We start from the raw sequence: 15,165 nt of genomic DNA on the forward strand, positions 1-15,165 counted from the left end.
GGCATGCACCTGAGTCATCTGGAGCGCTGGTGGCATCCTGGGTGCAGATCCTCTGAGGTAGCAGGTCTGCCGTGGCTGTAAGAATGTACACTCTCAGAGGCCTGGAGCGATGGCTCAAGAGGTTAAGAGCACTAGCTGTTCTTGTAGAAGATGGAGATTCGATTCTCAGCACCCATGTAGTGGCTCACAGCTACCCTTAACTCCAGTTCCAGGGGATCTGATGCCCTCTTCTGACCTCCATGGGGACTAGGTACATTCATGGCAAACAGATATACATGCAAGGCAAAACACTCATACAGTAAAAATAAAGACAAAAAAAAAAAAAAAAAAAAAATTATTATTAGATACCATGCAGCCAGGCTGGGGCTCCACAGAGCTTTTGGCTCCGTCAGGCCAGTGCTTACCCCCAAAACTTCCTTCACAAAACTTGACAAGCAAAATCAGCACTCCACTCGAAAAGCCACACTTAGGAATGAGCAGAAGACTGGTGAAAACAGTGAAGATGAGCATAAAAAGCATTAGCCAGGCAGTGGTGGCACATACCTTTAATCCCAGCACTTGGGAGGCAGAGGCACGCAGATCTCTGTGAGTTCGAGGCCAGCCTGGTCTACAAAGGGAATCCAGGACAGCCAAGGCTACACAGAGAAACCCTGTCTCAAAAAACAAAGAAAGTGCATGTAAATCTAGCAGGATCCAGGCTGCTGTTGCTGTTGCCATCGAACGGACTAGTCTGAAGAGTGGCCCCAGGCCTTCGGCTTCTCCAGAGCACTGTTGGTCTGACACGTTCTGGGTCCTTTCCTTCTCTTACAGTTTCCTTTCCTGTAGCGTAGGGCGACATGCACCCCTGAGCACATAGCGCCCCTCCCTGGAGACTTCTGCTCACTGCCCACGCCTCCCCACTTTCTGCCTCCAGAATCTGCAGCGCCTCACTCCATAAGCTCCTTCGGCCTAGAGGAGAAAGGTGACCTCCGCATGTGCAAAGGGAAGCATGCCTGAACCATGGCTGCCTGGATGCTTAGCCTGCACGCAAAGTGGAGGCTCTCGCAGTGGAATCACATGTGGGCTTGTGAGAAGCTTGTGAAAGCTGGCCCAGCCCCTCCAGACCACCTCTGCTGTGGACAGACACCCAGACACCAGAGGGTAGGACATGGTAGTCTTTATTGTGACGCTCAGTGGAAACATCTGTAAACCAGCTTACTGTAGTGGTGACAGCTGCGACACATGCTAAGGCACTTTTATTATATAAAAAAAAGGGTGTGAGTCCCACTCACTCCTTTGTGACACCAACTGGGACCTGAATTCAGAGCTTTTCTGGCATATGTAGCTTCATGATTTGACTGATTTTTTTTTCTTTTAAAAAAAAAAAAAAAAAAAAAAAAAAGGCTTCTTGCCATAAGGGAGTCTAAATGCAGCATTTACAAACCAGTGAGGCGCAAGAAACTAAGCAACCAGTGTAGACCGCTGTAGGACAGGCTACTCTTCTAAACATGGTTCTGTGGCAGCGGCAGTGGAGACACCCAGAACTGCAGCACTTACTACAAGAAGGGGAAAAAAAAGAAAACCTTTTTTTCGTCCCCCTCTCAAAAACATCCACGTAGAAGGCAGATCTGAAGCTGGGGAGTAGGCGGCGCAGCTCAGCCACCCGTGGCCCCAGTCCTAGGAGAGGCACAAGAGCGCACAGTGGGGCCCAGCCCTTGGATATTCTGGCTACCAGGCCTGCAAGTCCCTTAACCATTAAATATATTTGGTCCCCTAGAGTGTTGGGAGAGGCCACGGGAGGCTGTGGGCCTTTCCAGAGTGGCCCTGATGCCCTGTCTGGTTTGCCCCAGTGCCAGGACAGTCTGCCGTCGGCAGGGGAGGGGCACTGCACTGAGACATTTTACAGAAGGAGCAGAGGCACCAGTGATACCCATAAGGGAGTAGGGGGAATTCCCAGAGTGCCCCATGTTCTATACCCAGCAGAGGCATGTAAGCCATATACTGCTCCTTCTGGACCAGGAAGGGCCTGGGGAAGGGGGCCATAGGGCAGGCATGAGGTCACCATGTGTGATTGCCAACAGCAGAGAAGGGAGTGGGGAGGAGCTGGCAGCAAAGGTTGGGGGAAGGTAACAACACTTCTAGAGGGCCTGAGCTATCAAAATCTTTATCTGAAGAAAAAATAGATTCATAGAAAACTCCTGTGCTCACTCCCATGGCCACCCGCCCTTGCCCACCACCTGGGCCTTCAGCACGTGGGGCATGACCTTGCGGGTCTTCCGGGGGAGCCAGCCTGGACTCTTTGGTATCAGATTCTCGAAGGGGATGGAGGACCGAAAGGGCTACAGCAGAGGAAACCAATGCCCTCAGTGAGGCCTGGGAGGAGGGAGCAGTCTCGAGGCAAGGGTGTGGAGGGCTAGGGAGGGGAGGTGGAGCCATCTGTCCATCCAGTCTTGAGCAGCAGCAAAAGCTTCTATTCAGCTGCCTTAGCCTCGGCCCCGTCCGCTTTGCCGTCAACCTCCTCATCTGAGCAGTCGCCAGTGCCTTTCCGGACAATCCGGCGGGTCATGACAAACGGCAGGTCCCCACGCCTGTGGGCAGAGGCAGAGGGTCAGTGAGGGCCAGCTAAGGAGGGGTCTTTAGAGGAAGGAGGCCAGGGATGACCCCTGCCAGGGGAAGAGAGCCATGAGAGCCATGACAAGCCTCTACCTGCCAGGTGTCTTTACTATAGATCACCAGCAGAGGGCGGGCGAGTGGAGAGGTGGAGCTGCCTTCTGCACCAGGTGCTTGTGCTCAAGCCTCTTGAACAGGTGGGGTGAATTCCAAGTGGCTCCCCAGTCTAACACATGTGGGACCCCAAGTTCTGTCCCAGCACAACAAAACTAAAAGAAATAGGTGGACCCAGCCTAGCTTTCCTTCATGCTGCATAGTGACCCCAGCACTCTCTCTTGGACATCTCCTAGGAGCACACTCAGGCCAAGAGGCCTCCAGCAGCCAATTCAAAAGGCCCAGTACGGAGACGCCCCATCAGGCATGGAGTTGCAACTCGGACTATTAAAAAAGGCTGGGAATGAACTGCCAAGAATCTGCAGTTCACTCAAGAGCCTGGCTAAGCCCGAGGCAAGGAGACCCTGAAAGGGCACACGAGGGTGCCCCTAGGCTTCTGTCACTTCACACACTTAAACACACCACCTTGCACACTGGCTCTAGAAGGAAAGGACTTTTTGACATGCATTCAGAACTAGCCTGAGAAGAAGAATAAGGTGCGAGGACGGTAGGCTGGCTCACCTTAATTTGTTCTTCAGGGAGCTGACCTCTCGGTTCATGGCATCGGCTGTCTCTGTGGCATCCTCCAGCTCCCGCTGCAGCTTCCGGCGTGAGGCGTTGGCCCGCTGGGCCTCCTCTTCAGCCTCCTCGAGCTGTCGCTTAAGCTGCTTCAGGCGGGTGGACGCCTTGTCGGCCTGCAGACAGGTGGCCAGGGGCGCTGCTGAGCGGCTCTGACAGCGCAGCCCACCCAGAAGCGAGGCTCTGCCCGCGTACAGACCTGGTCCACCCAGAAGCGAGGCTCTGCCCGCATACAGACCTGGCCCACCCAGAAGCGAGGCTCTGCCCGCGTACAGACCTGGTCCACCCAGAAGCGAGGCTCTGCCCGCGTACAGACCTGGTCCACCCAAAAGCGAGGCTCTGCCCGCGTACAGACCTGGTCCACCCAGAAGCGAGGCTCTGCCCGCGTACAGACCTGGTCCACCCAGAAGCGAGGCTCTGCCCGCGTACAGACCTGGTCCACCCAAAAGCGAGGCTCTGCCCGCGTACAGACCTGGTCCTTGAACTGCTCCGCGTTCCTCCGCTCGTCCTCCACTTGCAGCAGCACGTCCTTCAGCCTCTTCTCGGTCCGGCGGACCTGCTTGGAGGCTGCCTGGCGCTCCCTGGGTAGGACAGAAATGGTGGCTGAAGGGGGACACTCTCCACCAGATAGCACAGCCACCAAGATGGCAACTGGAACCTCGACTTCCTGGGGTCACACAGAGGCCTGGGGACTGAGATGCTAAGTCTTTTCTGGACACCCAGTAGCTGTGGTCTCAGGATGGGACCTGGGCTGGCCCGTGAGACCACTGACGAAGCCTGTCTATGGAGAAACTAAGGCTTGGGACCCAGAAAGATCCCATGACCTCCAAGCATCAGTTCTGCTGAGCGCAAAGACAACTAGACAGAATCTCTCACTAGAAACAGCTCACAGAGCCCCCGGGTTCTGGGTGTGAGCTATGGGTCTCGACTCAAGCTCCACATATTTCACAGAGCAAATAAAGATGGCTTGTTGGGCCTGGAAGACGGACCTGGCTCCTGACCCAGCCTGAGTCCACAGAAGGACCACCATCGTGCCCTCGGCCGGGTGGGTACCTACTTGGTCTCGTTGTCCAGTTGTTCCTCCAGCTGTGCAATCTTGGCCTCCAAGGCGGCGATGGAGGCCTTGTATTTGGACTTGACAGCGCTCTCCATTTCCTGCAGCTTGGCCTTGAGCTCTTTGTTTTGGCGCTCTAGCTGCTGCCGCATGTTCTCGTTCTTCTGCGCGTGGCTGCGCTCCAGGTTCAGGTCGGTGTTGATTTGGTCGATCTGCAGGAAGGGAGTACAGTGACCTCAAGCAAGGCTGGATCCCAGATGCAGGAGCATGCAGGGCCTTCTCATACACTAGGACCAGCAAACAGCCCAACACTCTCGGGAAGGGATCTGCCCATGAAGAGGACCCAGAAACTTCCTGAAACCTAATCTTAAAGGCACAGGCCTACATAGGGTCAGAAGCAATCAGAGAGCAGCAGGCACCCATATTTCGGCCGGCCGTGGCCTGCTGCACCACAGGGAGCACAGGTGCAGACAGAGAGCCTGGTGTGCAGGCCGGCCACTGTCCCGGTGCTCACCTGCAGGTTGGCCTTCTTCAGCCGGTCGTTGATCAGCTCCGTGTTGCCCTGCTCCTCCTCCAGCTCCTCCTCCAGCTGGGCGATGCGGGCCTCCAGTCGCCGCTTCTCCTCCAGTGCTAGGGCCCTGGGGAGGACCCGGAGAGGTGAGTGCTCGTACAGCGGGGAGGTCCTCCAGCACCCCGTGCTTCCTCCCTCTGGCTCACCCTTTGCCACTGCTGTTGGCGATCTCGTCGGCCAGCTCGTCCCGTTCCTGTTGGGCCTGGCGCTTCGCCCGCTCTGCAGCTGCCAGTTCCTGCCACAAGGACCCCAAAACATGACCCACTGGGACCAACACAGCCTCTAATGGCAGCAGCCCACACATATCCTCTCTGGTCTCTTAGCACATTCCTCTGCTCCTCCATAAAGCCCGTTCCCAGGGACTCTAGCTCACGAGGTCAGCTCCACCCTGGGGTGTACTCAGCTATGTGTTTACTAAACCCCTGTGCCTAAGTACTTGGAGTCAAGCCAGGAGCCAGGGCTGTAAACAGGAAACACCCAGGCCTAACAGGGAGGGCTGTGCGAACAGGCCTGCAGTGATGGTCCCTCCGCACATGCTCAGACAGACACTGAGAAGGCTTACGAAGCAGGCCTGAGTCCAGGCTGGAGTCGGGGATTCTGTGCCCACCAAGGGCAGCAGAGCAGCACCACACATGATGCTGGAAATGGAGGGAGCCACTCTAGACCCAGCAGAAGGGAAAAGCAGAGGGTCCGGCTGAGCAGTGACGGCCTCTGTGGCAAGTCCACCAGACCTAGACACACTACCCCACCCCACCCTGCGCACCGCATGCTTCCTGTGTAACCAACAGCAGCCCAGGGGCACTAAGGCCCCTCCTTGCTGGGAACAATCGATAGAAACACATAACCAACACCATGTCAGTTCATGAAATGGACTGGGGACGCGACAGTCACATGTCTGTGCCAGGTTCCTGAGGGCCGAATCTCATTGGTCTCCAATTACAGACGCGTACAAGCATGAACATCCACACTGCACCATGCCACGGTGTGCAGCTTAAGGGTGACACGCTAGAGGGACCCATCTATAACTGCCTTGCCCTCACTGCTGACCCCGCTGACAGGAAGGCCCGAGCCCTGACAGCTGGCCCACCTCCTGCAGCTGCATCATCTCAGCCTCCATGCTCTTGAGCTTCTTCTCATTCTCCTTGGCCTGCGCCAGGATCTCCTCACGGGAGGCGCGCGTGTCATCCAGCTCCCGCATGCAGTCTTTCATCTGGGCCTGTGTGAGGGACAGGTTGGCATCTCCACCTACTTTGTGCTCAGGCCCTCTATGCCTCAGTGATCTCATCCCCAAAAGGGACCTGCTCTAAGCCTAGCTTAATTTTAACCATCCTTTCTCTAAAGGGGCAGAAACTAACCAAAGTGGCTCTGCAACTATGTCTTCCTGTCTGGACTTACAAGTGTCTTGTGACAGCACACACCCCTGGATACAGTATAAGCTGTGCCTTTCTTTCTAAAACTTCTAGTTGACTTGAAAGTGATGCCAGTAACACCATCCAGTGGCAGCCGTGACGTGGTCAGTGACCAGGTAAGTCTGTTTCCTGGCAGGTTAGGCAACAACAAGGCAGAAAACCTGGTCCCCTCTGTTCCCATTCTGAAGAGGCTCCGTAACCAGCCCTTTTTCTTCTGCAGACAAATCTCACAATGGCACTCTCAGAGGCAGAGTGGGCTCCTGTTACATGCGGCTCTTATGAATACCATCAACAAGATGATGCTCTACACCTCACAACCTGGCCCACAGAATACTGAATCTTACTGCTAACAAACTGGGCATGATGGGCCAGCCACCCAGAGCTCTTTTTATCCAATATTAGTCTTTAATCACTAGTGAGTGACAATCCCCACACTCTGAGCCACTTCTCAGAACCATTAGCTTAGACAGTCTGACACCCAACACTGTCGGCACCCGGTTTCTTCTAGAAGCCTGCGCTTAAGTGAGCACCATCCCTGACTCTGTGCCTGTCCAGCTGTCCTCTCCCTGTTTAACATGCTCAGTCCCCTCTTGTCAGACAGGCCCTGACTCAGCCTCTGCCAGCCCTGCCTGCCTCACCTGGAGCTTCCGCAGCTGTTTAATGGCCTCCTCCCGGTTCTTGTTGGCTGTGTCGATGTGTGCCTCCAGATCCTTCAGATCCATCTCTAGTTTCTTGCGTGCTGCCATGGCCATGGAGCGCTGTTTCCTCTCATCCTCCAGCTCTGCCTCCATCTCGCGTACCTGAGGAACACCAGTGGCTCAGGAGGCGGGGCTCATGCTTAAGAGCTCACTGCCAAGTGCTGAGCACGGCCAAGCTCAGGCTAGTTCTGGGTTATCCGTGGGGCCACCAGGGACAAAGCACAAAGTCACTGAGCCCTGAGACAGACAGCTGAGAAATGAGTCCAGAAGTCCCTCCCAGGCCTAGGTATCATGCAGGGAGGCAGAAGGCAGTCTCTGGTGATTGCCGAAGTGGGGAGGCCACACACACCTGTCTGACCAGCTGCTTCTTCTTCTCCTCACTCTGTTCATCCCGGCCCTGCAGGTCCCGCTCAAATTGGGCCTTCATAGCCTGCAGGTTCACCTCCAGGCGGAGCTTGGCGTCCTCAGTGGCCTGGAGCTCATCCTCCAGCTCCTCCAGCTGGGTCTTCATCTCCTCTACCTGCTGCTCCAAGGCCCTCTTGGACTTCTCCAGCTCATGGACCTACCAGAGAGCCGAGTTAGTTACAGGGCGACAGCAAAGGGCCCTGAACTCAGGCCACACACACCCTGCCTCTCCTGAGCCCAGACTCACACTCTTGCCCACGTCATCCTTGGAGCTCATGAGGTCCTCCATCTCTGTGCGGAACTGTTTGTTGAGGCGTTCTAGCTCTGCCTTCTGCTCCATGGCCTCCTCGAGCGCCCGGGCCAACGACAGTGCCTTCGTCTCCTTCTCACGAGCCTCAGCCTCAGCTCTGTCACGCTCCTCTGCGTACTTGGCAGAGATGGTCTTCTCCTCTGCTAGGAGCTGGGGAAAGAGGTCTTAGTGTGAGGCGGAGACTTAAGACCACTGGGGTCCTACAGGCCAGACCCATGACAAAACAGGCCCCAGGCTGCTACCCAGGAACTAGCTGGCTCCCAGGGTGCCCGGCAGAAAAAAGACAAGAATTCCTCTAGCACTGTCCTTGGACCTTCACTGCTAAGATTTTTAAAGACTTATTTTCATCTGTGTGTGTCTATATGCACATGCGTGTGTACACACACGTACACACATATATGTGCATGTGCCAATACAGGCCAGCAGAGTGCGTTGGATTCCATAGAGTTACAGTTACAGGCAGTTGTGAGCTGTCTGGCTTGGGTCCTAGGAATTGAACTAGGGTCCTCTAGAAGAGCAGTAACTGTTCTTAATAGCTGACTCATCCCTGCAGCCCCTCATTTATGTTAGCTGGTGGCCCTTGGAAGAGAGGAGAGGCACAGGGGTTGGGGAGTGGGTGTTGTCACCACCCACCCTGAACGTGGCAAAGTCTTGATGCATGCACACAGTCCAAATAACTGAGGGTAAAATATATACAAGGTTCCAAACATGGCAGCACGGTTTGTCTATCGTGTGTTGACCCTGATGCTTCGGTCACTCCATCTGGACACAGTGTCTGCATCTCTATGGTGGAACGAGGACCGACTACAGTCTAAAACCTGCCCTAAACCCTTTCCTGGTTACTTCCTCGGCCCCTCACCACGATGCAAAGGGAGGCCTGGGTGAGCCCACCGCACTCCTCCATAGAAGAGAAGACATAAGGAGGTGGAAGGGAAGCCACACCTGGTCAAACTTCTTCTGCTTCTTTTCCAGGCTGGAGACGCTCTGGCGCTGGTGGTCGAGGTCCACCAGCAGGTCGTCCAGCTCCTGCTGCAGCCGTGTCTTGGTCTTCTCCAGCTTGTCGTAGGCAGCCACCTTCTCCTCATGCCGCTGGCTCAGGCCTTCCAGGTCCTTCTGGAGCCTCCGCTTCGCCTCCTCTGCGGTCTCCAGGCACCCTACCCCGTCTTCCATCTTCTTCTTCATGTCTGTCACCTGGGCACGACAGGGAAGTTAAGCAAACGCACCCAGTCTGGACACATCGTTCTCCAGGACAACTGAGGAGACAAGCCTGCTGCGCTCCAAAGGGGGAACCAGGATCTAACCCAGTTTTGGATCCGCCTCCATCACTTCTGTCTTCCCAGAAGGGAGAGGGCACCGTACCTGGGCATGGAGGGTGGCGATCTGCTTCTCCAGGTTGCGCTTGGCCTCCTCCTCCTCCTCCAGCTGCTCTCTGAAGGAGTTCTTCTCATCCTCCATCTGCTTGAGCTTGGTGCTCAGGCTCAGCTTCTGCCGGTTTTCCTCCTGCAGCAGCTCCTATTCAGAGGACAGAGGACAGGGGGCTGCTCAGGAGGTGCAGGGCCACAGCCCCGAACACCCCACCAGCCCGGTGAGAAGAGGATGTGTCATCAGGTGTGTCTGCAACCAAGAGGCACAGGTGTGGCAGCCAAGGCTCTTGGGACTTCTGGCTCCTGACACCGTCCTCACCTGCGTGTCCTGAAGCTGGGACTCCAGCGCAGAGAAGTCCTTCGTAAGCTTGCTGGACTTGCTGTCCGACTGGTTAAGGAGACCGGTCACACTATCCAGTTCAACCTGCATACGGAGGAGATGGGCGATGAGTGCCCAGAACGGTTCTGGCGAAGCTGGATTACTCCTGAGCGGAACCGCGCGGGCCTGGCTGAGGAGCCAGTATGAGGAAGCACACTTAGGGGGTGGCAGGTGAGGAGGGTCCACGCCCAGGCCCAGGGTCCGGCAGCAGCCTCACCTGCAGCTTGGTGACCTTGTCAGCCAGCTCGGTGCGCACACGCTCTCCCTCGCTGAACTTGACCTGCAGCTCCTGCAGCTGGGCCTCCACCTTCTTGCGCTTGTGCTCTGAGTCGCCCTTGCCCTGCAGCAAGGCCTTCACCTCATTGGCCAGCTCTCCTCGCTCATTCTCCAGGCTCTGTTTGGCCTTCTCAAGGGTGGCTTTTACCTGGGAAGGAGGCAAAGAATGAGCATCCAGGGTCTGGGATGTGCCTGGACTTTCTAAAGTCGCTGAAGACGCGGGGATGCTAGGTCCAAAGATGGCTGCCTCTGACTCAAGAGCCCTGGAAAAGGAAAGCCTAGGCTGCACCTATTCTCATATCCGTAAGGGTGGGTGACAGAACACTGCCACGCTTTCCCTCTCTGAATGGATGGAATATTCTAGTATACGAAGTTTCATGGGCGATCTCTAGGGATTTTAGCAAAATTCATAATACAAGGAAAACCAGTTCCTAAACTTGAAATCTGATGTTCAAAGCAATAAGACGACACCTTTCTAAAAACTATGAAGGTGTCCGGTGAGCGGCGTGCGCCTCCAACCCCAGCACCCAGGAGGCAGAGGCAGGAGGACCTACGTGAGCCCAAGGCCAGCCTGGACTACATAGTGAGTTCTAGACCAGCCAAGGTTACATACATAGTGAAACCCTATCTCAAAAAGCAAACGGAGCTGGGGACGGTGATGCATGCCTTTAATCCCAGCACTTGGGAGGCAGAGACAGGTCTATCGATGTGAACTGGAGGCCAGCCAAAGCTACACAGAGAAGCCCTGTCTAGAAAACCCAAAACCCAAAACAAAACAAAGCCAGGAGAGCACAGCTTATAATGCAGATGCAACAGTGCCTGTCCACACAGCACTGAGCGGGCTTGACAAGGTCAGGGGATCAGCGCCCTAAGAGAGTACAAAGCCATGGAGTAAGAACACTGGAGAATGGACCTCACAGTGCTGGAGGAGGTATGCTTCTGAATATTCTAGACTGCCACCGGAAGAAACTCTAACCAATAGTGTCAGGAGCTGGAAGCCAAAGAGGCGCAACAGTTCTCTGGAAGGAGCCGCCAGCTATCAACTGCCTGGATGGACAACACCAGGGTTTCCAAGTAAGACACCAGCTAAGTATTTGCCACGAGTGTGTAAGAAAGGGCCTCCAAGTCAGAAGAGACCACTGAGGCTCTGTAGGTTCAGGGTTCATGCTGTCCCTTGAGCATTCTGGTCAGGTAGGGGGTTACAGATAAAAACATTTCACTGATAAAGCATCAATCATCTAGACGCTTTGTAGTATGATTAATCCACCCTTAGATCATCACAAGACAGAGCAGCCACCATCCTCCTTTACTGGCAGGGAAACTGAGGCATAGAGACACTTATCTGCCCAGGCCTTCTGACAAAGCTGGGTCTATGGGTCAAAGGCAGCCTGACACTGCACCGCTCTCCTCTGCAGTGGTTTAGATGCAAAAGGCCCATTGGTGCCCTCCCCAGACACAAGCTACCTTTCCCAGAGTTCCCATACCCGCTTAGTCTGCTCCAGCTGCTCAGCCAGCTCCTCCACGGCCTGCGAGTGCTTCTGCCTCATCTCCTGGATCTGGGCATCATGGGTCCTGGCCTCATCCTCGAGAGTCTTCTTCAGGAGGCTCACTTCCTGTTCACGTTTTGACCTGGACAGAAAACACGCTCAGAGTGGAGACCGAGCAGCCCTAGGGGTGATCCTGTCCCTTGGCTCATCTCTGACTGCAGAGGCCTGAAAGGGACAGAATCACTTCATATAGGCCCTCCCTCATTGTTTTTAAAGACAAGTTCTCATGTAGTCCATGCTGGCCTTGCACTCTCTGTGTAGCCAGGAGGGACTTGAACTCCTGACACTTGTGCCTCCATCTCCCAAGTGCTGGATTACAAGTGTGAGCCACCACACCCAGACTCCCAGGATTCCCTACCACTGGCCTCCCTCCTTAACCTCAGGTCCAACCTAGCATGCACAAGCAGAGACTTGTGCCTTTTCAGCACTAGGGTCTACCCTGTCTCACCAGGTTCTTTGACGGGGCTTCTACTCGGTGGAGCATACACACTCCCTGGTTCATGCAAAGGCAGGCCAACCACCATGTGTGTACAGGCCTCCCAGCTTCAGCACGTCAACCCGCCAAGCGGCCTACCTCAGCTCCTGCTGGGCAGCTGTGGAATCCAGCGTGTCCTCCAGCTCCGTCTTCAGTGCCTCCAGCTCTTCTCCGAGATCCCGTTTCTGCTTCTCAGCTTTATTCCTGGAGGCTCGCTCAGATTCCAGGTCTTCCTGGAGCTCAGAAATCTGAGCTTCCAGTTCTCGGATCTTCTTCAGGGCCATATTCTTCTGGGCAGCTTCTTCCTCCACTCTGCCAGGGAGGTCAGTGACATCAGTATGAGGCCGCTCTCAGCAGCAAGGAACAGAAATGTGTGGAAGAGCCTTGGGAAGGTGCAGCCAAAGCGGCAGCTGGCAGTCACAGCCATGGCCTGAGGATCAACCTCAGCAGAGCTCAGCCACCAGGGTGTTTAAGAGCTGGAGAGATGGTTCAACGGTTAAGAGCACTGGCTGCTCCTCCAGATCCTGAGTTCAATTCCCAGCAACCACAAAGGAGCTCACAACTGCCTGTAACTCTTGCTCGAGAGGATCTGATGCCTTCTTCTGGACCCCAAGGGGACACACACACACACACACACACACACACACACACACACACACACACACGTTAAAAATATATATTAAAGAGAAATACCAATTAAGAATTGGACAACAAAATCACTTCATTTTCTAAATTAAGATTGCCTTAAATAGCGAGGCACAGTAATGTATGCCTGTAATCCCACCATTTGGGAGGCAGGGGTAGATGGACTGCTATGAGTTCAAGGCCAGCCTGGGATAGGACAGCCAAGGCTACACAGAGAAACCCTGTCTTGAGAAAAAAAAAAAGCAAAAAAACAAACAAATAAAAGATTTAGACAGGTGGTGGTGGTGCACACCTTAAATCTCAGTACTCAGGAGGCAGAGGCAGATGGAGCTCTGTGAGTTTGAGGCCAGCCTGGTCTACAGAGTTAAGTTCCAGAACAGTCAAGGACACAGAAAAAAGAAAGAAAGGGGGGGGGGGGGGGGGCGGTGAAGACTGCCTTAACTATAAAAAAATTCAAACATTTACTGAAAATATACAAAGAAATAAAACATAGGTCATGATGACTATAAGTACAAATGTGGGTGTGCTATATAAATTTACATGATTAAGAGCTGTTAAAGTCACCAGCTGAAACCACTGTACCACAGACATGGCAGAAGGAGGGAGGGAGGGAGGGAGGGAGGGAGAGAGGAGCTGCACATATGGGAGCAGAGCATGTATGAGAAATCTCAACCTTCTGGTCAATCTTGCTGTAAATTTAAAGTTGCTATTTAAAAAGAAAAAATAATTTTACAAAGAAATGTATACAGGGTAGTATGGCTCAGCAGGCTTGCAACCAACCCTGATGACTGAGTTCAATCCCTGAGACCCACATAATGGAAGGTCACTGACTTAGGCAAAATGTCCTCTGACCTCCACATGTGCACCATAACAAATAATGCCTGTGCCTCCCATCTCCCCAACAAATAAAGTAAATCAAAATATTAAAAAGGGAAAAGTATTTTGAATGTATGCCTATAGCCACAAAATGAACAAAGAAGGAAAGAGCAGGGGACAGAGAACGGGCTGTGGGTGGCTTGTTTGAGGATTAAACACCCTGGACCACACTGCTTGTGGGTCAGAAGCATCTTGCCATGGGCCAAGACAGAAGCAGAGAGCAGGCTCATGGCTCACTGCAGCACTAGGAGTGGGGCGGGAAGGCACTGCACAAGTGATAGCAGCCAGTAGCAGGGCCTCACCTGGCCAAGGCGGCCTGTAACTCCTCCTCCTTCTTGGCCAGCTGCATCTTGAGTTCCGCGATCTGCGCCTGGAGCTCGGCGATCTGGTCGCTGAGGTCGGTGGAGTCTCCCTCCAGCTTGCGGCGGGTCTTCTCCAGCTCCTGCCGCTGCTTCTCCTCCCTGCGGAGGCGCTCTGCCGAGGACGGCAGGAGGGGGCAGGGGCCTCAGTGGCCACAGCCTGTCTGCTTGCTCTTAGCTACTTGTATAACACCAAACACTGTGCACTTGTAGGACACACAGACAGTTAAAGGTGTGCGTGGACATGCCCACACCTAACTCTGAGATGAAGCAGACCCCAAGCTACCAAGACCTCTGTGTTCTCACAGCAACACAGCACCTGGACTTTGCTTCCCTTCCTTCTTCCCTTCTCAGCTGTCAAGAGTTCAACAGCTTCTGAAATAGCTGTGCCCGACATATGCCATATCAAACCTTCCTGCTCATCACTTCTCACACAGGCAACCGTCCTGCCATGCCGCAATGCGTCTGCAGCTATACTCCCAGGAGAACCAGATACTGTCCCCTGAAGCCCAATGGCCCCATCTTACGGCAATGACCTAGCCCTGGGCTGAGCCCAGCGTGCCTGTGAGCCGTGTACGGCTCCGCACTCCAGGTGGCTGGGACTCTCTTGGCCAGCGAGCATGCCTCACCTTCCAGGTCGGTGATCATCGCCTCGTGTTTGTTCTTGAGCTTGGCCAGGCTCTTGGACTTCTCCTCCTCTTCCATGAGGTTAGTAGTGAACTCGGCTACTCTGTCTTCCAGCAGCTTCTTCTCCTGAAGGTGGAGGAAGGTATCAGCGGTCATCGTGGGCTCACACCTTAGCTCTTCCAAAGGACTCGACCAGAAATGTGTGAGTCAAGGGGTAGAAGGCTTTAAACACCTGGCCAAGTTCATGAGGATTTACCAAACCAAAGAGATGGCTGATAAGTCACTAGCTGACCTGAGACATTTGGGTAAATTTACATCCTTAGACACTAAAAATCGAGGCGTCCAAGACCTCCCTGGGCTCAGGTAAGAAAGACTTCTGCATGTCAACCAGTTTAGGGACGGGACAAGAGGTCCTGCCCCTACCTCTCTAAGAGGCTGCCACATGGTGTTTCCTTACTCCCAAAAGCTGGTAAAGAGCTTTACCAAGGAGAAACGGCAAGCCTTTCCCCCAGCCTCCTCATTCATGAGAAACCCCTTGGTACGTGGTGCTGGTGCCCACAGGCCTTGGGTACCTAGGAGAAGCAGCTCACTGCTGAGCAGAGCCACGCCACTGCATGTCCACGGGCAGGCATGTCCTGGCCAGCTCTGACCGGCCCTCCCCGTGACTGCATGGAACACCAGGCCCCACCTTGGCCAGTTTGCAGTTCTGGTCCTCCATGATGATCTGGTCCTCCTCCAGTTTCTTCAGCTTGGCCTCGGTGGTCACCTTCTCAAGCTGCAGCTTCTGCCGCGCGCTTTCCTCCTCCTCCAGCTGCTCCTCAAGTTCCTAAAGGGAGAGGCGATGTGAGA

General features: G+C 54.4%; 1 protein-coding gene across 2 annotated transcripts in view; it reads right to left on the reverse strand.

The window, feature by feature from the left end:
• Nucleotides 1-2,372: 2,372 nt before the first annotated feature.
• The window catches only part of Myh9 (myosin heavy chain 9), an 82,329-nt gene continuing 69,536 nt past the window's right edge, over nucleotides 2,373-15,165 (reverse strand). For both annotated transcript variants that reach the window (XM_051159900.1, XM_051159901.1), the window contains exons 23-41: nucleotides 15,005-15,142; nucleotides 14,319-14,442; nucleotides 13,633-13,804; nucleotides 11,909-12,121; nucleotides 11,272-11,416; nucleotides 9,729-9,935; nucleotides 9,452-9,556; nucleotides 9,128-9,280; nucleotides 8,711-8,959; nucleotides 7,706-7,918; nucleotides 7,403-7,615; nucleotides 6,994-7,155; nucleotides 6,034-6,162; nucleotides 5,093-5,181; nucleotides 4,890-5,013; nucleotides 4,379-4,587; nucleotides 3,794-3,902; nucleotides 3,265-3,437; nucleotides 2,373-2,567 (exon numbers count right to left, since the gene is read on the reverse strand). In XM_051159900.1, coding sequence (XP_051015857.1) covers nucleotides 2,450-2,567; nucleotides 3,265-3,437; nucleotides 3,794-3,902; nucleotides 4,379-4,587; nucleotides 4,890-5,013; nucleotides 5,093-5,181; nucleotides 6,034-6,162; nucleotides 6,994-7,155; nucleotides 7,403-7,615; nucleotides 7,706-7,918; nucleotides 8,711-8,959; nucleotides 9,128-9,280; nucleotides 9,452-9,556; nucleotides 9,729-9,935; nucleotides 11,272-11,416; nucleotides 11,909-12,121; nucleotides 13,633-13,804; nucleotides 14,319-14,442; nucleotides 15,005-15,142 — 3,045 coding nt within the window. In that variant the 3' untranslated portion in view covers nucleotides 2,373-2,449. The remainder of the gene's footprint in view (nucleotides 2,568-3,264; nucleotides 3,438-3,793; nucleotides 3,903-4,378; nucleotides 4,588-4,889; nucleotides 5,014-5,092; nucleotides 5,182-6,033; nucleotides 6,163-6,993; nucleotides 7,156-7,402; nucleotides 7,616-7,705; nucleotides 7,919-8,710; nucleotides 8,960-9,127; nucleotides 9,281-9,451; nucleotides 9,557-9,728; nucleotides 9,936-11,271; nucleotides 11,417-11,908; nucleotides 12,122-13,632; nucleotides 13,805-14,318; nucleotides 14,443-15,004; nucleotides 15,143-15,165) is intronic.

The sequence above is a fragment of the Acomys russatus genome, chromosome 17 (assembly GCF_903995435.1).
Source record: "Acomys russatus chromosome 17, mAcoRus1.1, whole genome shotgun sequence".
In the NCBI taxonomy this organism is placed as follows: Eukaryota; Metazoa; Chordata; class Mammalia; order Rodentia; family Muridae; genus Acomys; species Acomys russatus.